Source organism: Eleutherodactylus coqui, chromosome 3 (assembly GCF_035609145.1).
Source record: "Eleutherodactylus coqui strain aEleCoq1 chromosome 3, aEleCoq1.hap1, whole genome shotgun sequence".
Classification (NCBI taxonomy): Eukaryota; Metazoa; Chordata; class Amphibia; order Anura; family Eleutherodactylidae; genus Eleutherodactylus; species Eleutherodactylus coqui.
In genome coordinates, this window is record NC_089839.1 from 65902011 (window position 1) to 65923374 (window position 21364).

Below are 21364 nucleotides of genomic sequence, written 5' to 3' on the forward strand. Positions count from 1 at the left end.
TGTCTGCATGTTGAGGGATGTGGGCTTTCTATCTGCCCTCTACTATCAGTATATCAGTAACTATATGGCCGCTTTCTGTGTTTTGTTTTTTGTCTGTATATATTTTTCTTTTCTGTGATTTTATTGATGTTAGTGTAGGGACTCACAAGTAAGCGAGGACCCTTAACGCGGGTTGTGAGCTCATGTATATTGGACAAAATATTAACCGATACCTCATATTTATCAATAACATACAGTGGCTCTGAACGCTGCAGGAGCCTAGGGTGCCAGTGCCAGTGTGGTTCACCTATGGGGTGCAGGGCAGCCTGCTGGATTGAACTATGGTGTCATTAAAAGGTGGTGAGCTTGCATGGTGCACTACACGTACCATGTGGCCTCGCACTCTGTATATGCTTTTTTATGCAAGAATAGTAGTAAGCAGCCTCCCACTCAATATAAGGAGGGTTTGTCCGTGGTTGTTCATCAGTACTTTGTACCTGTGTAATTGCTCCTCCAGATAGCAGTTTGGCGGTCTGTATGTTTGGGATGGGGTGTTTCTACCTGCCCTCTTGTATCAGTAGATCAGTAAGTATATGGTCGCTTTCTGTGATTTTTTTTATTTTTATTTTTTTTTTCATTTTCTTTTTGTGTACTTATATTTTCCTTTTTTTGTGATTTTAAAGTTGGAATTACGCTTATGAATATACTTTTTTCCCGCAGGGTATATAACTATGATCCATTGACTGCTTTAAAAAACCTTCGAGCCAACCTGTATGGAAAGTATGTTGCATTGTGTGGCACAGTCGTGCGAGTCAGTAACATCAAACCAGTGTGTACCAAAATGGCTTTTGTATGCAACATGTGTGGAGATGTACAGAGCGTCCCCCTGCCAGATGGAAAGTACACTATTCCAACTAAGGTAATGCTGTTTTTATTATGGAGGAGCCTAGATGTTTTAAGACCATAGCTGCAGCAAATATTGCCCAGTACAACTCAGTATGGAGATCAATAAATGAAGGTACCTTCTCATGAGATGACTGCCGTCCCATGGGCTTCTGCACAATCATCACCCCTGTGCTTACAGAGAAGAGATGGGGTCCGGTTACACCTAACGATTTATCATTTGAATGAGTGAACAATATCCGAATCCGCTCGGGCAGCCTGTTTATACAGACAGATACATCGTTGGCTCGTTCAAACGAAAAATCATTCACATTCTCTGCATAAGTGAATTAGAATGACTGAACAGCCCATATTTAACCCGAACACTTAACGAAGCCTTAGACTGGCCATACATATTAATGTATGCCAGCCAAACGCATCAAAAACATGAAAATAGTGGCAAATATGGCTTGCATCAAAATTTGCGACCATTTAATGCAAGAAAACTGGCACATTTAACATGGTAAATGCCCCTCTATATTTGCGCACCACTTTCTTATGTTTAAGTGGAGAGGACAAACTATTCTCTTTGGAAGTTGGGTCCTGCGGGTAATGTTTCTCCTTGCGGAGAGAAGACTGCAAGAGTGTAGGGTCTCTATTAAATAAGCCATGCAATGCTTCCAGGGAAAAAGCCATGCAAATGAGTGATGGAATAATCCTCCACAGCGCCACCTATTGGAATAGTAGCTACTTTGAGTCAATATCTGGTCTTTTTAAAAGGCCTTGCAGTATGACTAGGGATACAAGCCACGTCAGAATATTCATAGGCATACAGCTATTTTGTGGTTACTGCCCCTTATCAGTGTACAGTAGCATTACCCTCCCAGGACTCATGTTGATGGCCTTTCACCTAGCCAGGCAGAATCCTACTGTATACTAATGAGGGGCAATAACCCCGAAACAGCTGTGTGTATATGGATATATTGGTTTGGCTTACATTCCTAGTTATATTGCAAGGCCTGTTAAAAAGGCAGATATTGACTCATAGGGTAGTTAACATTCCAGTAGGTGGCGCTGTGTCAGGTTATTCCATCACTCATTTATGGCTTTAAAAATTGGCAAAGTAGCGGCATTAAAGGGGTTGTCCCGAGGCAGCAAGTGGGTCTATACACTTATGCATGGCCATATTAATGCACTTTGTAATGTACATTGTGCATTAATTATGAGCCATACAGAAGTTATAAAAAGTTTTATACTTACCTGCTCCGTTGCTGGCGTCCTCGTCTCCATGGTGCCGACTAATTTTCGCCCTCCGATGGCCAAATTAGCCGCGCTTGCGCAGTCCGGGTCTTCTCCTCTTCTCTATGGGGCTCCGTGTAGCTCCGTGTAGCTCCGCCCCGTCACGTGCCGATTCCAGCCAATCAGGAGGCTGGAATCGGCAATGGACCGCACAGAAGCCCTGCGGTCCATGGAGACAGAGGATCCCGGCGGCCATCTTCAGCAGGTGAGTATGAAGACGCCGGACCGCTGGGATTCAGGTAAGCGCTGTGGGGGTTGTTTTTTTAACCCCTGCATCGGGGTTGTCTCGCGCCGAACGGGGGGGGGGGGGTTTAAAAAAAAAAAACCCTGTTTCGGCGCGGGACAACCCCTTTAATATTAAAATAATTGTATGTAAATGAAGACAGTTTATGCTCCCCACACATCCTATTGTGTTTGTAGGAAAATGCAAAGTAATAGAAAGGGAGATTTCAGTGAACACTGATAGTCCTCCAAAGCATTGCTGTGTATAGAAGATGGACAGCGATCTTCTTCAGAGCCCCAGGGGAGACATAGCAGATGAGCCATCTATATGTATAAAGACTAGAGATGAGCGAGCGTACTCGGAAAAGCACTACTCGCTCGAGTAATTTGCTTTATCCGAGTATCGCTGTGCTCGTCCCTGAAGATTCGGGTGCCGCTGCGGCTGACAGGTGAGTCGCAGCGGGGAGCAGGGGAGAGCGGGCGGGAGAGAGGGAGAGAGAGATCTCCCCTCCGTTCCTCCCCGCTCTCCCCTGCAGCTCCCCGCTCCGTGCTGGCACCCGAATCTTCAGGGACGAGCACAGCGATACTCGGATAAAGCAAATTACTCGAGCGAGTAGTGCTTTTCCGAGTACGCTCGCTCATCTCTAATAAAGACGAAAGCCCTCACTGACTGACTGATTTACTGACTGACTCACTGACTGATTCACTGATTGACTCGCCACTAATTCTACAACTTCCCGATGTGGTAGAAACTTGAAATTTGGCACAAGCATAGATTATGTCCAAAATAGGAAAAGTAAAGGGGTCCCAACTGGATTATTCAATTCTAGCGCAAAAGAACTAGCGTCCAAATTTTATGTACGTAATCTAATTCTCTCACTTCCCGATGTCATAGAAACTTGAAATTTGGCACAAGCATTGATTATGTCATAAATAGGAAAAGCTAATGGGTCCCAACTCGATTATTCAATTCTAAGCGCAAACGAATTAGCGTCCAAATTTTACGTAACTAATCAAATTCTCTCTCTTTCCAATGTCATAAAAACTTGAAATTTGGCATGAGCATTGATTGTGTCATAAATAGGAAAAGCTAATTGGTCCCAACTCGATTATTCAATTTTAAACGTAAAAGAATTAGCGTCCAAATTTAACGTACGTAATCTAATTCTCTTACTTCCTGATGTCATAGAAACTTGAAATTTGGCACGAGCATTGATTATGTCATAAATAGGAAAAGTAATGGGTCCCAACTCGATTATTCAATTCTAAGTGCTCTCTAATCTAATTCTCTCACTTCCTGATGTTGTTTTATATAAAGGAAACGTCGCATGGTTACCTCCATGTGGTGTTTCCTGGGTAACGCCAAGAACCATGCAAAATGGTGAGCGTATTTTTTTCCTCGGTATCTCTAAAGTAACCATGACTTCATAAGATTTTTCGTGTGAACACCAGATAAACACCAGTACCAAATTAACTCGGGCGAAGCCGGGTATATCAGCTAGTTATTTATATAGTGTGGTATGGAACTTGCTGTGCCTGCACTACAGATGACAGTGCACGCACATTGAGGAAAGGACCACTGTATTCAGCTACAGAGCTGAAAAGGAGGTTTTCTAGTAAAAATGTACACAATACACCAATTAAACATATTACAAAAATGCTTATAATTGCCTATTCGGTACATTTAAAAAAAAGGTAACTATCCTTAAGATCAGTCATCAATACGATATTGGTTGGGCCGACAACCAGCATTTTGCCTATCAGTTGTTTGAAGAAGTAAGCGCTGTGTCCTCTTTCTGGGCCTGTGACATCCGATTCATTACTTGCATGGCCCGTGTGCTATTCCAGTGAATGGAATTGAGCTGCAATAACCGACACCTCTGCTATAAAATATACGGCACTGTGGCTGGTATGCAGTGAAAAGGCTTCTTCAAACAGCTGATTGGTGCTGCTGAGAGTCAGCCCTCGCTGATGTCATATTGATGACTTGTCCTGAGGCTGGGTCATTTGTATATTGGTCCTGGGTAACCCCTTTAAATACTTTTTGCCAGGCTTCCCCACAGATTACTGTTGTGGATCCCAGTGTTAGTATAAGCTACTTTATTATTATTTATGCCTTTAAAGAAGTTTAGTTCAGATAGATAGAAACTCATCGAGAAACAGTTGGAATGCTCTGTAGAGAATATCCATATCAGACACAAGACAACAGCCTCACATTAAGAAAGCAGTTTTATCTTTGCTCCTTATCTAATGAGAGCAGAAAGATGTTTTAACGTAAACAAGAAATATTGGATCTTGGTCACACATGAAAACAACAGTTTTCAGCAGCCTTTAGATTAGCCATAACACTGTATGAAGGCCTAGCATAAACAAATGCCAGATAACATGGGAGCCTTGATCTGAAATATTTACTGAGAACAAACAGCATGTGCATGGGTTAATGGTAATTGGTTATATGCTAATAGGTTAAATACTAATAGATACGAAGATAAGTTGCAATTGGTTGTAGGTTATCACAAAGCTTGTTATTTTTCCGATTGGCCCTTTGTGGGGTGTTTTCTCCTCAGAATAATATATTAAACGGTTAAACAGTAAACTTGGATAGGATCATATTGGTGAACACATCTCATGTATTGATTCTCCGAGCTCGTACCAACCACATACAATTTGACAACCACAGTATATTTAATTGCGCTGACATCTGGGGACCTTGTAAGAAAAAGGGATTTTCCAAGATGGACAACCACTTTATGTTAAAATTCCCAGTCTTTAATGGACCAAGCTACAACCTTTCCTTGAAATGAAGAACTTTTCTGCAGTCCATTATATTTACCGCCATTTTTCTCAGCATGTATATCCTTGTTTGATCAGGTTTTGAATAGCTTTTAATTTTATCAGTTCCTGCAATGCTATAGTTATCCTACTCATATCTACAATTTTGTTTTTCAGTGCCCGGTCCCAGAATGCCGAGGACGTTCATTTACACCAATCCGAGGTTCTCCCCTAACGGTGACCGTGGACTGGCAGACGGTCAAGTAAGTAGTGAGGGCTTTTTATAACATTTCACTGCAAGACCCTGCAAAAAAGTGTCCTTCATCTGCTTTGTGTGTGTTTTCCATTTCCCTACTTCTCTGCTCTTGACAAAAGCCTCCATAGATCAAAGTGTTGGTTATGAAAGCACAAGAACAATGCAAGAGTTAGTCATCGCCCATATGCATTACTGCCCCCCTCCTAGGATGCCTGCTCATTCTTGTTCACAGTAGATTTCTAGTGGGCTCTTCGATCCAAAAGGCAGATTCAGCGATATCTCCATATAAATGAAATCCTGATTAGATTATAATTTCAGAATGGAAATGAAGAGTTCACGGTTTTTATTCTACTGCGACTATTTGATTCCTCCAGGTGTTATTCTCTATTCATGGTTGAGAGCGTTATACTTAGTTTAAATTCAACACCGGATATGTATTTTAGCATATCGCTATTGTGACGTTTTATTGCTATAGACTTACTACCGTGTTTCCCCGAAAGTAAGACAGTGTCTTACTTTCTTTTTATCCCCAAAAGCCCCACTATGTCTTACTTTCGGGGTATGTCTTACTTTACCGTATTTTAAGCAGGAGGCGGCAGTGACAAGTGCAGGGGACGGCGCGGTGACGTATGGAGAGGGGGGCACACGAGCGGAAATCCCGCCGCGGGATTTCCCGCCGCGGGATTTCCGCCGCTGAAAGTTTGCATAGGAGTGCATTACAATACGCACTCCTATGCAGACGGCCGCGGTTTGGCCGCGCGAAATCTCGCGCGGCAAACAAACCGCGGCATGTCCTAATTTTCTGCGGGGCACGCACTCACCCGGCCGCCGGCTCCGGTCTGCGCATGTGCCGGCTGCGCGGCAGCCGGCACATGAAAGAGCCGGGGCCACCAGGCGCGGGTGAGTACGCGCTCGTCCCTGCAGGCGCTCGGGTCGGATCGCGCGGCGAGACTTCTCGCTGCCGGATCCGACCCGCTCGTCTGCAGGCGGCCAAAGGCGGCAGACGCGGTGACGTATGGAGGGGGGGCGGCGCGGAAGTGGGCAGGAGGCGGCGCTCATTAAGATCAGAGGGAGGTGGCAGACGCGGCGACGTATGGAGAGGGGGACGGTGCGGACGTGGGCAGGAGGCGGCGCGCAGCTAGATGAGAGGGAGGCGGCAATACCCCCGTGTTTCCCCAAAAGTAAGACATATGTCTTACTTTCGGGGTACGGCTTACATTGGCCGACCCCCCTGAAACCCCCGATACGTCTTACAATCGGGGGTGTCTTACTATCGGGGAAACACTAGGTATATTTTAATATATTCCTTGTTGCTGCTTGATGTAAGAACATATGTTTATACAGACTCCCAATACAATAAAGCTAAAACCACTTGTGGTTGAAGGAAATCAATGTAATCAAATGGTAAGTGTGGTCTGTTCCAAATACAGTCAAACCTCTAGTTTAGGCTGCATTCCCACGAACGTATATTGGCTCGGTTTTCACGCCGAGCCGATATACGTTGTCCTCATCTGCAGGGGGCGGATGGAAGAGTCGGGAGCAGGAACTGAGCTCCCGCCCCCTCTCTGCCTCCTCTCCGCCCCTCTGCACTGTTTGCAATGGGGAGAGGCGGGACGGGGGGGCTAATTCTCAGAACTTAGCCCCGCCCTGTCCCACCTACTTTCATTGCAAATAGTGCAGAGGGGCGGAGAGGAGGCAGAGAGGGGGCGGGAGCTCAGTTCCTGCTCCTGGCTCTTCCATCCCCCCCTCCCCCTGCAGATGAGGACAACGTATATCGGCTCGGCGTGAAAACGGAGCCGATATACGTTCGTGTGAATGCAGCCTTAGTTGGTAATCCGTCCGAAAGCAATCCACTAAACTTGAAACCAGTGAAACTCAAGGCAATTATTTCTGTAGGAATCAATATAAATTCAATTAATTCATTCTAGACATTCCAAAGAACACACCAAACCACATTTTTGTACCGTGTTTAGCGCTACGCTGAAAAAGCAGCGCTAAACGCTGTACAACGCTACCATTCATTTCAATAGGGCTGTTCACACAAGCGTTTTCGGCCCTGCATCGCCCATTGAAATGAATGGGCAGCGGTTTCGTCACTGCTGAAAGTGCAACACAACTTGGTGCCGCGTATTTGGCAGCGTTAACCGCACACCGATTTTGGTGGGAAGGGCTTGAAATATAAGCCCTACCCCGAAAATCAGCCCTAGCTACACTACATAGAAAAAAAAAAAAGCAAGGCTCACCTTGCAGGTGCCGTCTGCGTCCCGGCCTGGTGCTGCTCCAGGCTTCCCCTGCACTGACAGATCATCTATTGCTGTAAGCAAGGTTTGAGAACCCCACCTCCAGCAATAGATTGCTGTTATTGGTTCACGGCACTGGCTTGATGCCCAATCACAGCCATTTATTGACTGGCTCGCCAGCTCTAATTGGCTGAGCCGGTCAATGAATGGCTGTGATCGGACAGCGAGGTCATGTGAGCCGGCGGCGAAACTAGACACAGGCGACGATAGAAGAGGCAGAATTCTGCTTTGAAGAATCGGAAAAACTGGAAACCGGTAAAAGAAGAAGGCAACAAAAGCAGAAGTATGACTGTATTGTATATCCTACTCTGTACTCATGAAGGGCAAAAATTCAGAAACCTGTTTCAAGACCACATGAGGTGGTCGGACACCGATTTCAGGTGTGTTCACACGTCGCTGATTTGCAGCAGATTTCATCTATGCAGTTTAAAGGGCGAAATCTGCACCAAAATCTGTCACAGAATCTGCAACAAATCAGCCACATGTGAGCGCACCTTTAGAGCTCATTCACATAAGCGTATTTGCGCATTGTATTATGCATGCAAATTTTGTGCGCGTAATACGCATTGAATAGCACCCATTAATGTCAATAGTTCACATGTGCGATCGCGTGACAAAATACGCATCATGACCTATCATGGTGTGCCCCACAAGAACCCATTGAAATCAATTGGCTTGCGTAAATGCTCATGACTTATGCAGACAACCATTTCACTGTGCATGTGAACACAAATTCAATGTGATTTTCTGCATATTTTTTTGTGTGCATGATACGTGCGAGTGATTCTCAACTGAACACCCCCTGCTACAGCCTCTGGTTGGCTTTGGTCTACTCGCTGCATCACTTACTGTCCAGTCAAACTAGAGAGAGTTCACTGGAAGACCGCTCGCACATATTTATATACATTCAGTGGATTCAGCAACTAATGAGCATGCATTGGGGAGGGGTCGAAATTTCAAATACACACCCGCCAAAGAACCTAATACCCACTAACTAGTCAATATTTCAGCCTGTGCCCCCAAAAGTTTGTTCTGTCATTGCAAAATTGAGCAAGTGAGCTATGATCTCTGTGTGTAAAGGCACTCAAAAACAGTTGTTTGTACACTTCAGAGACTATTCAGATGATAGTTGCCCTATATAGAGCCACCCTCACAGGGTAGCTATTTGTTGGTGTCACTAGACAGTTGTCTTCGTTTTAGAGAAGTAATTTGCATACTTTTCCCCAAGCGGCATTGCCTGTAAGACTCCTTACACCAGCCGGAGGTCTGCAAGAAGAACCAGTATGCAAGATAAAGCATTTTTGGAAATGACATTCACCTCGTCAGGTGTAACCTAATTTCATCTGCTCTTCTTCGCATACCCATACCTTTTAATTAACACTGCACAGTTTATACCCAGTGAGGCTCTGAAGGGCCATTGCATGACTGTCTTTGGTGTTCTTTAAAACTTTGAGTCTGCCCCTTCAGGCCTTTAACTATGCATAACACCGTGTATTAGATTTCCCTAACGCGTTCCTTCCTTTCATGATCATGTATCTGATAAACTCTGAAAGGGTGGCAAGCGCCACACTTACCTGCTGTTTGGGCTGTGTTTGGTAATACAGATTAGCCTTAGTCCTCCTGCACACGGCAGAGCCAAAGTCCACTTGCGGAATCCGGCTCTGGCAGCAGTGGCGTCTGCGCATACCTGTCATCCAGCTGTCTTTTCTGTACTGCGGATGGACCTGGCAGATTGCCGTCTCGCATGCGCAGTACAGATTGTTTTCATTGCGAACATGCCGTCCGCGCAGAATCTGCATGAAGATGGAGCATGCTGCGATTTTTTTTTTTATTATTTTTTTTTCGCAATTGATTTCCGCTCATGGGTAGGATGTAGCGAGTGTCTATAGGACGTAACGGGCAGTATTTGCTGCGGATTCGCGGTGCGGACACCGACTGTGGATTTCACAGCAAATATCCGCACGTGAGCAGGACCCCTAAGGCTGTCTGCACACAGCTGGATTTGCATTGTGGAATCCAGAGCGGGCGTCCTCCTCCTGTTTCCACAGCAAAGCTATCTCTAACATGTTATGGAAAAGTGTTTATTTCCCTCCCCGCAAGCGGTAATCAATAGCAATTTTCCGCTCGCGGGGGAAAAATTGCAGCATGCTTTGTTTTGAGGCGGATTCCGTGCAGATGGCTTCCATTAAAGTTAATGGAAGCCATCCAACCCATCACGGGATCCGCGTCATCGCCTAACGACGGCACGGCATTATCTGAGCTGTGCATGTGCGGCAGCTGGCACATCCATGGCACAGAATAAAAGCATCCAGACGGGTACGCGGAGGTCACTGACTGGGCACAGGGTCGGATTCCGCTGCGGGATCCCGCATGTGGAATCCGACCCAATCGTGTGCAAGCGGCCTAAGTCAAGTGAATGGCAATAGTTGCCTATTTTTAGCTGGTATTTGCATGGAAAACGTTAATACAGGGATTGTAGCGAAGCTAACCTTTAAGGCCCGTTTACACGGAGCAGTCATTGCTCAAAAATCGCTAAAAAGCGATCGTTTGAGTGATAATCATGGCGGCTATCGTGCACTTTTCGTGCACTGTTAGCTGATCGTTGAATTCAGTCCAAGCTAAAAATCGTCATTCAGCCTTATTAGCAGTTCTCCATGGGTAGTGCTGATAGCATTGTTTCCCATCAGAGAACAAAAGATCTGAATGCAGATAAGAGCCCTCAGGATACTAACTGCTTTCAGCTAAGGCTTCATTTGCACACCTAATTGCTCTTAAGTAGCTGAGTAGCTACTTAATAGTTTATGCAAAATGATCGCTCAAAGCTGTCACTTAAACTGCCGTTTGAGCAATCTTTGAGCGATCATCGGGCCGTGTAAATGGGCCTTAACAAGTACCCATTGAAATTGATTGGTGTCCATTTTTTCTAATTTTTTGCTTATGGTTTTGCAAATTGGAGAGCTGCAGTTAATGAGGCTCTCAGCTTTACTGGTAGAAGGGATCCTAATCAGAAGACCCTGTATTTGTTACTCTAATATAACCTAATAGTTATTAATTAATTAATTAATTAATTGGGATTGACTTCTGATTATTAAATATATATATATATATGATTTATTTTTTTAGCCAAGATGATGTTCACACCTGCGTCAGAAGCTCTGTCAGGAGCCTCCATTGTAGATCACTCTGACATAAAAAAAATAGCGTGGCATGCACCGCTTTTTTTTCCTGGCACAACTACTAACAGGAAAAAATAGTGTACTGTCTCTTACTTGAATATAAAGTATTTCCTCTTATCTCTCTTTTCTCTTACAGAGTCCAAGAGTTAATGTCAGATGATCAGCGAGAAGCTGGTAGGATCCCAAGAACTGTAGAGTGTGAACTGAGCCAGGACTTAGTGGACAGCTGTGTCCCCGGTGATATGGTGACCATAACTGGGATAGTTAAAGTATCTAATATTAAAGATGGTACGTGCTGCCTTTATTACACATGCCCACATACTAAAATAGTTGTGCTTTTATGACATGTTTTTGGGAACCTTTAAAAGTTAAAGGGGTTTTCTGAGAGAAAACTATTGGTGACCCTATCTTAAGGCTAGGTCACCAATAGTAGATCAATGGAGGTCCACCGCCTGGGTAACCTTCCAACCAGCTGATGAGAAGGAATTTAAGGTTCACTACCGTACTTGACTACCGCTGTGCGGACGGTATTTTAAAGGGGTTGTCCCGCGCCGAAACGGGTTTTTTTTTTTCAACCCCCCCATCTCCCCCCCCCCCGTTCGGCGCGAGACAACCCCGATGCAGGGGTTAAAAAAGAACACCGGACAGCGCTTACCTGAATCCCCCCGCTCCGGTGACTTCTTACTTACCTGCTGAAGATGGCCGCCGGGATCTTCTCTCTCGGTGGACCGCAGGGCTTCTGTGCGGTCCATTGCCGATTCCAGCCTCCTGATTGGCTGGAATCGGCACGTGACGGGGCGGAGCTACAAGGAGCCGGCATCCAGCACGAGCGGCCCCATTGAGGAAAGAAGAAGACCCGGACTGCGCAAGCGCGTCTAATTTGGCCATTAGACGCCGAAAATTAGACGGCCTCCATGGAAACGAGGACGCTAGCAACGGAGCAGGTAAGTGAAAAACTTCTTATAACTTCTGTATGGCTCATAATTAATGCACAATGTACATTACAAAGTGCATTAATATGGCCATACAGAAGTGTATAGACCCACTTGCTGCCGCGGGACAACCCCTTTAAGACTTCTGGATGTCCGCAGCTCCTTCTCATCAACTGATCAGCGGTGTTCCGGACCGATATGCCATTGGTGACTTATCCTGAGGATAGCTCATCAATAGTTTTTGCCTGGAATACCTTTTTAATTCATATAGTTATCAGATCTTCGTCCTTGGAAGGTATTAGCTCTCCTTGTGGTGATCCAGCTGGCATAGGGAGTATTAAAGGCCTGGGAAAAAGTATGCAAATTACTTCTCCAGAAAGAAGGAAAGTTTCCTTCTAGTGCCACCAGTAGGTAGCTATCCTGTAAGTCAATGTTTCTCGTTCCTTGCATTGAGGGACACAGCCTAGGGCCATGGGTATAACTACTGCCACTAAGCAGTAGGAGGCAGATACTAAGCAAAGAAAGTGTTAGCTTCTCTTACTGGCTATACCCCTCCTTCAGGCTCCAAGCTAGCCAGTTTTAGCTTAGTGTCCGTAGGAGGCAGATCTCTTGCTTCATTGGTCTTCGGTTTTCCTGACTAGGGCACTTCAGGGCTGTCACTGGACTCTACCTGTTTACCCCAGAAAAGAGAGCAAACAGACTGGATTTAGCCTTTCTCTTCAAAGCTGGCCTTTAGAAGACAAAGAGGGACAGTCAGCAATAGTTTGATCCTAACCTACCAGCCATAGTAGTCCCCAAATTGGATTATTCCCTTCTTCATTAAAGGCAGGCAAGCACTGGGGGTACACTGCTAGATGCTTGAGGCTGAACTCTTTTTAGGAAAAAGGTATTGTCTCCAACGGGGTAAGTATCCTCCTCCCACCCTCTCTCCTTCCGCCTATCCTTCCGGTTCCAGGGCCTCCCTCCACTGCTTTCACCAGCAGCGTTCCCCCTACCCCCATTTTCCCCAGCGCATACCTCCAGTGGTTGGGGAACATCCCTTCCTTTTTCTTCCTCTGGCCCTAGCAGGACTCCACTTGGTGCCCTCTCTAGGGGTGGTGGGTAATTTATCCACTGCGTGCGTGTGGGTGGATATAATGGCCGCTTCGTTTCTCCATCACTGAAGGGGAGGGCACGGTTTCTCTTCCCACCATGGCCTGAATGCTGGCAGGGGACCTGTCCAAAGGCAGCAAAGCTCTTTCTCAGGGAGGCGCTTCTGGCGGCGGACAGTTTTCCGACCGTGGGAGGCTCTTCCTCCTGGGCTTCTCAGGGCTGGGGACAGCTTTTAGCTGTAGTGCCTGTGGCACTTATGGCTCCCATGCCTACACATTTAGACCCCTACTGTGGCTTACTTCCAGTGGAGGCGGGCTGCTTCCCCTTCTTACACCAATAGGGGCTTTCGTTACCTGGCAGCAGGCTTTCTGCCCTCCTCTAATCTTCTGACTTAGCACCTGAATGCTCTTTCCTTTGGCTTCTGCCCTCCTCTGCTACAGAACTTCCTCAAATCCTGTTAGTTCCTCTTTGCCTAAGCATATTGCTCTCTTGGGACCGATAGTGCACCTGACAACCTTCGATTCCTGTTCTAGGGAGTCACTGGCATGACATCTCCGCGTCCACACCATCCCAGGATTGGATAAGCGCTGCCTGGTGACTAGCTGCCCTCCTCCTGCAGCACCCATAGCAGCAGGCAGTGGCGCAAGGTCACTGGGGACTTGGTCTGCAGGGAGCACACTTTCGAGCTTTCTTAAGCTTTCCTGTGAATCACACCTCTTAGTACAGCTACCAGAATTAGATTGTTTCGAGAGGGGAATGAAGGAAGAAAAAAAAAGAAAAGAAAAAGAAGGGGGGGGGGGACCCTCATTCACACACCATACACACATCAGGGGGAAAGGAAGAGTGTATTAACTAATGATATATGGGAGAAAAGATGTGCCTATACCCATGCAAAGGTATTATTTCTCGCTTGACATATCATCGATCACTTTTATAACCTATATGGACAGGCATAAAAAGACAATCTTAGGAATACTTTTTAAAGTTCCTAATCTTGATGAAATACAATCCCTCAATGTAGATTTTTAGATGCTTTCCATCATGTGAGTCTAGCAGCTGACAGAGCAGTTTACTGGATGTCCGTAGCTGAGCACTCCTGGCCTCGGCTCCCAGTACAGGTTTGCTGGCGAGCCCGTGTAATATTCTGCCGCTGTAATTTTGGCAAGAGTGCAAGGTAAACCCCTTGGTAGGCATAGAATCCGCTGTATTTGCTGCTGCTTTCTAAACTTCATTACAATCCGGTTTTAATTCATTTGATGAGCCCTGTGTGTTACAAAACCCCACTATATAAAATGCATAATAACCCCATAAAATGACTGCAATCCATTCTTTATCTTTTTCTTATGTCCTATACAGGAGGATTTAAGAATAAAAATAATAAATGTCTGTTCCTGTTATACATCGAGGCAAATTCTGTCAGCAACAGCAAAGGCCAGAAAGGTAAAGACACGGATGAGAGCGTCAGCCATGGAGCTTCTATGGACTTCTCCTTAAAAGACCTCTACGCTGTTCGGGAGATCCAGTCTCAGGAGAATCTCTTAAAATTAATAGTCAAGTAAGTATCTTTCTGCAGCCTTCTTCTGACTGATGTTAATGGTTTCTGTGCTCATTAAAATTAATAAGTAGATGCTTGCTTTGATAAGCAACATTCAGCTCTGTTACGGCTTCATCATCCATCCGGACAGATATTGCTATTTACTGATGATTTCCATTTAGTCCAGACTTAGACATGTGCATTTAGTCTGCAAAGTTTATGCAAAGTTCATTCGATTGGATTGGGGCCTTATACGTTCCAGTGAAAGCGAACTAGAGACTATGTTGTACTTCAGTGTAAGGAGAACGGAAAGCCACTCGGCACAAGCAGCTTCCGATGTGGCAGACTCAAGCAGTCCTTGTATTCCATATAGGGCCATTCATTTGAATTGTTATCACGTAATACACGATTTGTCCTGCAGTTGCCACTGCAAGGGACACGCCTGACTGGCCTTGATCACTCTGGGTCTCGCTTCCAATAGCCATCGGATTACTAGAGGGTCCACATTTTAACCCCCTACTGATTACCCTGAGCACTATTCGTTCAAAAGGAAAAGGACATTGCAGTTTTGGATGAGACATGTGAACATAAGCACTTGCTTATCTAATTTCACCGCTATACTATTTAACCCCACAGAATCCTTCAGTCAGTGTTGACTGCAGAATTTGGCCTTAGTCACACGGGCGTTTTTTCGCGCGATTTGCGCATCGCATGACGGATGCGCATGCGCAAATCGCGTGACCAGCGCCGAAAAATCGGCCGAAAAAATGCCCGAAAATCTGCTTCTAGCCGCGTTTCATTAGAAACGGGCCGGAGCTGTCCAGCGCATTGCATTCAATGGAGCCGGCAATACAGCCAGCTCCATTGAAAGCAATGCGCTGCGGGCGAGCCCGGGATGAATTGTCGGGAAGGGCTTAAATATATAAGCCCTTCCCTGCAATTATTCCTAAAATGTGTTAAAATTAAAAAAAATTGTATACTCACCTTTCCGCTGCAGCCGGAGTTCTGCCGCGGCCGCTGTCAGTTCTCCTGAACTGCTTCTCGGCACTATTCAGCCGGCGGGGCTTTAAAATCCCCGCCTGCTGAATAAGTTGCCTCTGATTGGTCACAGCCTGACCAATCAGAGGCAGGTTTCACTCACACACCCATTCATGAATTCATGAATGGGTGAGTGACTGCTGCCTCTCATTGGCTCAGCGGGACCAATCAGGGGCAGCTCCCGCTGAGCCAATGAGAGGCAGCAGTCACTCACCCATTCATGAATTCATGAATGGGTGTGTGAGTGAAACCTGCCTCTGATTGGTCAGGCTGTGACCAATCAGAGGCAGATCATTCAGCAGGCGGGGATTTTAAAGCCCCGCCGGCTGAATAGTGCTGAGAAGCAGTTCAGGAGAACTGACAGCGGCCGCGGCTGGACTCCGGCTGCAGCGGAAAGGTGAGTATACAATTTTTTTTTTATTTTAACACATTTTAGGATGAATTGCAGGGAAGGGCTTATATATTTAAGCCCTTCCCAAGAATTCATCCAGCGCTCGCCGGCAGCCCATTGCTTTCAATGGAGACGGTTGTATTGCCGGCTCCATTGAATTCAATGGGCAAACATCGTTCTTCTCTGCCACAGCTGTTAGAGCTGTGGCAGAGAAGAATGATTTCTCTTCTATATGTTCTCAATGGGGTCGGCGCTGCTGCCGCCGGCCCCATTGAGCGCATATAGAGAAGAGAATAGGAATCGCAGATCGCACATAGGTGCGATCTGCGATTTCTGTTCTATAATTTATCGGACGAGCGCATAAAAAGCGCTCATGTGTCGGATACCATTGCAAAGCAATGGTTTTATAAAATCGCCGGACGCATGCGCATGCGCAAATTGCGGCTAAAAACGCCCGTCTGACTAAGGCCTTTAAGTGTTTTTAAGGGAGGAACTTTTTTGTGTTTTTTTTTTTTTTTGTTCCCTTACACAGTGCTTTAAATAAAAAATCAATAACAAAAAAAGACTACATGGGATTAGTATTACCACATCTGTAACATTCCATACTATAAAATAATTACATTATCCAGTATGGTGAATTCAGTTTTTTTTGTTTTTTTTTTGAAAGTTAAAAATAGCTGTTTCTTTTCTTCTTGGTTCCCAAAACTGAAGTAAAAAGTAATTTAAAAAGTCTTATACTCCTCAAAATGTTACCAATGAAAACTACATTCCAAAAAAAAATTAAGACCCTCATACAGCTGTTTATTGTGCAAAGGTAGTAGAATGTGATAAAACCTATGTAAATTTGGTGTTAGGCTAATCATACTCACTCACAGTAGCACAACCAACTACCTTCATAGAACTTAACCTTTAATCCAGTCAATTAAAATTTAATTAGTCATATATATATTTATATCTCAGTATCACCGATGTATAAACATTATAGCAGCTCAAATGAAACAAATAATGATCAAAGCGAGAATATAGATAGTTTCTCCAGTTCAAAATGACTTCTATTAAATCATTCAATCATCCCATGGAACGTTATTACTCACGATTCTGAAGATCATTAGCATAGTATGCAAGTTCAGCATGTGGCGGAACCACAAAATAGGATTTATCCCTGTTATCAAACTATCACTCACTACTAACAAGCAGAGGTACCGCCCTGAAAAGGACAACCCCACTTATTGATGGCTCACACTGCAGTGTCAACTAGATTGCCCTAATATGAAACTGAACTTCACCATTCCTTCCCGATAAGATGCAGGGTTCATTCAGGAGACTTATCTGGTGTGAACATTACACATAGTGCATCTCGCTCTTAGATTGCGCTGTACTTTCACATCTGCGTTGAAACTTCTGCTCGGAGGTTCCGCTACGGATCCGGCTCAAAATACCAGGAGAAGAAGCCGGGCAGCTAAGCGGAGACCGAACAGACCCATTATAGTTAATGGGGACCGTTCGGTGCTGTTCAATTCCATCCTTAAATGAAGCCGTTCAGCCATGGAAATTCCCTTCTCCTGCTCCCCGAACGCAGCAGGAAAGCGGAACGCCAAGCGCAGATTTGAAACCACCCCAAGCAATTGTGAAGAAGAGAAGCTATCTGTATTCGCACTTTGATTATTATTTGTATCATTTGAGCTGTTATGTTTATACATTGGTGATACTGAGACAACATTTTGTAAATTGTAAAAAACAGAAAAGTAGGACTCCCAGGAACAAGCGGAAAAAGTAAAATAAAGTTAGGCCTAATATCCATGGGTGGATCTGATTTGCGGAATCCGCACGGGTCACCCTCACAGAAGATCTGCAAATCAAGCCGCCCGTAGGGATACATAGGCATCCGCAAAAGAAATAAAGCATTCAGATTTGATTCGCGGACCGTTTTGGTCCGGAAAAAAAAAATCGCAACTTGTTCCATTTTAGTGTGCATCCCGCACGGAGTGCTTCCATTGAAGCTGTGGGTTCCACAGGAAAGCGGCTCCAAAAAAAAGAATGTACTGCGCCGGTGAGCCGTGAGCGCTTCCGCAGACCCAGAAATAGAAGACCCAGACAGCACGCAGAAGACCTGGACAGGTAACCGCTCTGTCCTCGGCCGCGGGCATGGTCAGATTTCGCTGCGGGCTCCTGCATGCGGTATCTGATCCGCCCGTGGACATGAGGATTTAACATAATATTTATACCATGTGAATGCCATAACAATACATTCCAAATACAATGGTTACATTTCTTTTTTACCACCGCCGCACCGAAAAAAAAAAATTAATAAAAGTTATTCGATGCATTATATGTACCAGAAATGGGATCCTATAAAAACTAGAACTCGTCCCGCAAAATACAGCTATATTGGCAAAAATATAAAAGGGTTATGACCATTGCAACACAGAAGGAAAGCTGAATCAATGGTTCGAAAGGCTAAGAGTAGTTATAGGGGTTAAAAAACGTAAGGCGACTAAGTTATGCACCAAATATTTTAGCTCAAAACTAGAGATGAGCGAGCACCCAAATGCTCGGGTCCTCGTTATTCGAGTCGAGCTTTTCGTAAAATTCGAGAGCTCTACTCGAGTAACGAACCCCATTGACTACAATCTGAGACTTGAGGCCTCTCCCCCCCCCTCTCTTTCCCTCTCCCTCTCTCCAAAAAATTTGCCATTGATGCGCGCTGCGTCGCAGCGGGAAGGGGCCAAAACAGGCACGTCACAGCGGGGAGGAGCCAAAAACTGGGGTGGGGTCGAACACTCCCTCATGCTCGTTCGAGTAATTCACCATTGAGTACGCTAATACTCAACTCTACTCAAGACCAATTCAAAATCTGCAGTTGACTTGGTGGGAGGGGTGGGGGTGGGGTGGCAATTTTAATGCGACTGCTAGGGGGTTAAATGGGGTTGTGTCTGTTGAGATGACTTTAACATATTTGGTATATACACATTTTTATGTTTTGAAAGCAGTTCAGGCGACTGAGGAAACCTCTCATTACTCCATAATAGGTATCCTCCAGCACCGGCATGTTGTAAATGTATTGTTCTACTACACTGTACGTCATATTGGCCAATAGAAGTCATTAGTTACGTCTGTCTCATTTGTCTTATTATCCTCTCCATTTCTTTATTTCAGCTCGCTTTGTCCTACAATATATGGACATGAGGTAAGCCGATTTAAACCGATATCTTTAAACCCTATGCACACCTTTTGGATCGCATGTTATTGCCTATATTATGGACTAAGAAAAAAACATTTTTGTAATTGATTTTTATTACAAATGTTGCAATCTTTGCAAAATCTCAGCTGAACTGTCATAAAATGAAAGCTGATCAGCTTTGATTTGCTGATAATACAGCTTAGATGAGCGTTGAGGAGAAGACCGGGGGCGTTGAGCTGTCAGAGAGCCGGTCTGACGGAATTGACAGTAGTTGGCATTCTGCAGCTTGCTATGTATTTTACTGTATCCAGGATACAAAAGCCAAACTACAACATTTTTTAAAAATAAAAACCAATTGCAAAAATGTTTTGTAGGTCATGACACCTGTGGTTCAATAAAAAAATGGATCCAAATGTACTTTAAAGAGTACCTGTCAGTATTATGCCCTGTACACAAAGCAAGTCAAGAAATAGTTTATCCCAGGAGAGAGCTGGTATCATCGCATTGAAATAAATGACTTTAGGATTCTTTTCTAGAAATCGAAGAGAAGGAACAAAACCACAGACTTCTATTTAATGAGAACACTGAAGAAATATTATTTAATTTCCCAAGGGTTTCATGTAACAAGACTTCACAGGTAACAACGTTTCGCACCTGTAGTCCTTCCTCGGGCTACATGGAAAGAGAAGATCTAGAGAAGAGAATAAAATGATCAGGTGGAGAAGGAAAGTGCTCACAAAAGAACCGAAAAATAACAGGCAACCAGGCTAGGATTATAGGTCCAACATGTTGCTAATTGTGAAGTCTTGTTGTATTAAACACTTGTGAAATGAAATAACATTTCTTCAGTGCTTGCACTGAAAACAAGTGTGTGATGTGGTTCCTACCCTTGGATTACTTTGGCTTCTGAAGAACCTGAAGCAGTCGGGCTCCAAACCTGCGCATCTCAGAAGTTAGGCCTTAGAGACGAGGCGGCCGTTTGGGATTGTACTAGTATTCTATTCCGGCTTTGCTATTAGTAAGCGTGCCGCATTGTCTGAGCATAGAAAAAGGAAATCAAATATATAAATAAGAGCTAAATCGATAGATACCACATTAATGATTTTTATAGGTAAGGTAGATTTGACTTACATAAAACAGGACCAGAAGGAGATCCAGCCGCTGACACCCACTGTCAACCAATAGCCGCTTTATGAAATGTAACTGTGGGAGCCTATTTTTGTATGTTTAGCCCTACTGAAGAAGACAATGCAGAATTCTGATCCATGAAATGCATTGTTTCTTCTTTAACCCTTTCATGCCCCAGGAGATATAGGTACAGTCTTGTTGCACAGGGTTTGTATAGAGCTGGATCTTTGATAGCTGGCATCTGGCTGTTAACTCTTTAAATGCATCTTTCCATTCTAAGGCCTCATGTCCACGGGCGGATTGGATTCCACATGTGGTAACCCACAGGGGAATCGACCCTGCCCGCTGCCTAGGACACTGCGGGTCTTCTACCTTCCCGTCCAGGTCTTAATTTTCTTCACTGCGCATGTGTGCAGAAGCGCCATGCCTGCACATATGCACAGTGGAGTTTTTTTGTTTTTTTTAAACTCCTGCTTTCCCTCGGAATCCGTTGCCCATCCTCAATTCAATTGTAGACGGTCCGCAGATCGGACAGCTTCCATTGACTTCAATGGAAGCCGTCTGTGCGGGATCCGCACTGAAATAGAGCATACTGCCATTTTTAAAAAATGTATTTATTTTTTTCTGGACCAAAAAGTCCGTAAATCAAATCTGCATGCTTTATTTCATTTGCGGACATCTATGTATCCCTATGGGCAGCTTGATTTGCGGATCTTCCCCAACTCAAACCCACTCATGAACATTGGGTTTAACAGCAGAATTTAAATGCCCTGTTTGGTAATTAGAGGTCCTGAACAGCCTTACGGCAATGAGCTTAAAGGTGTTGTCCCACCAAAAGAAGTTCCATACCCACTGGATAAGGGATGACTAGCTCCCACCCATCTCTAGGACAGGGGTCCTGAATATCCCCACGTGAATGTAGTGGCGGTCAAGCATGCTGAGATGGCCGAGCGTTTCTTTTCAGTTATCTCCAACAGTTCACTTAAAATGAATAGAATGTTAGTGCGCCCGTGTGACCGTTGCTCTGGCCATTCAGGGACCTTCATGTCCCCCATTGTCGAGATTGGTAGGGGTCCCAGTGGTTGGCCCCTCACTCATCAGCTAGTTACCCCATACACATACTAACTCCATTTCTTAATTCTTTTAGGGCAGTAAACATGCTCTGTGCATTTTTGTTGGCAG

The 21364-nt window shown here is 44.8% G+C and overlaps 1 protein-coding gene across 2 annotated transcripts in view; it reads left to right on the top strand.

The window, feature by feature from the left end:
• The window catches only part of MCM8 (minichromosome maintenance 8 homologous recombination repair factor), a 52325-nt gene that overhangs the window by 15440 nt on the left and 15521 nt on the right, over positions 1-21364 (top strand). For both annotated transcript variants that reach the window (XM_066595676.1, XM_066595677.1), the window contains 5 exons: positions 700-898; positions 5332-5417; positions 11023-11174; positions 14267-14465; positions 19030-19060. In XM_066595676.1, coding sequence (XP_066451773.1) covers positions 700-898; positions 5332-5417; positions 11023-11174; positions 14267-14465; positions 19030-19060 — 667 coding nt within the window. The remainder of the gene's footprint in view (positions 1-699; positions 899-5331; positions 5418-11022; positions 11175-14266; positions 14466-19029; positions 19061-21364) is intronic.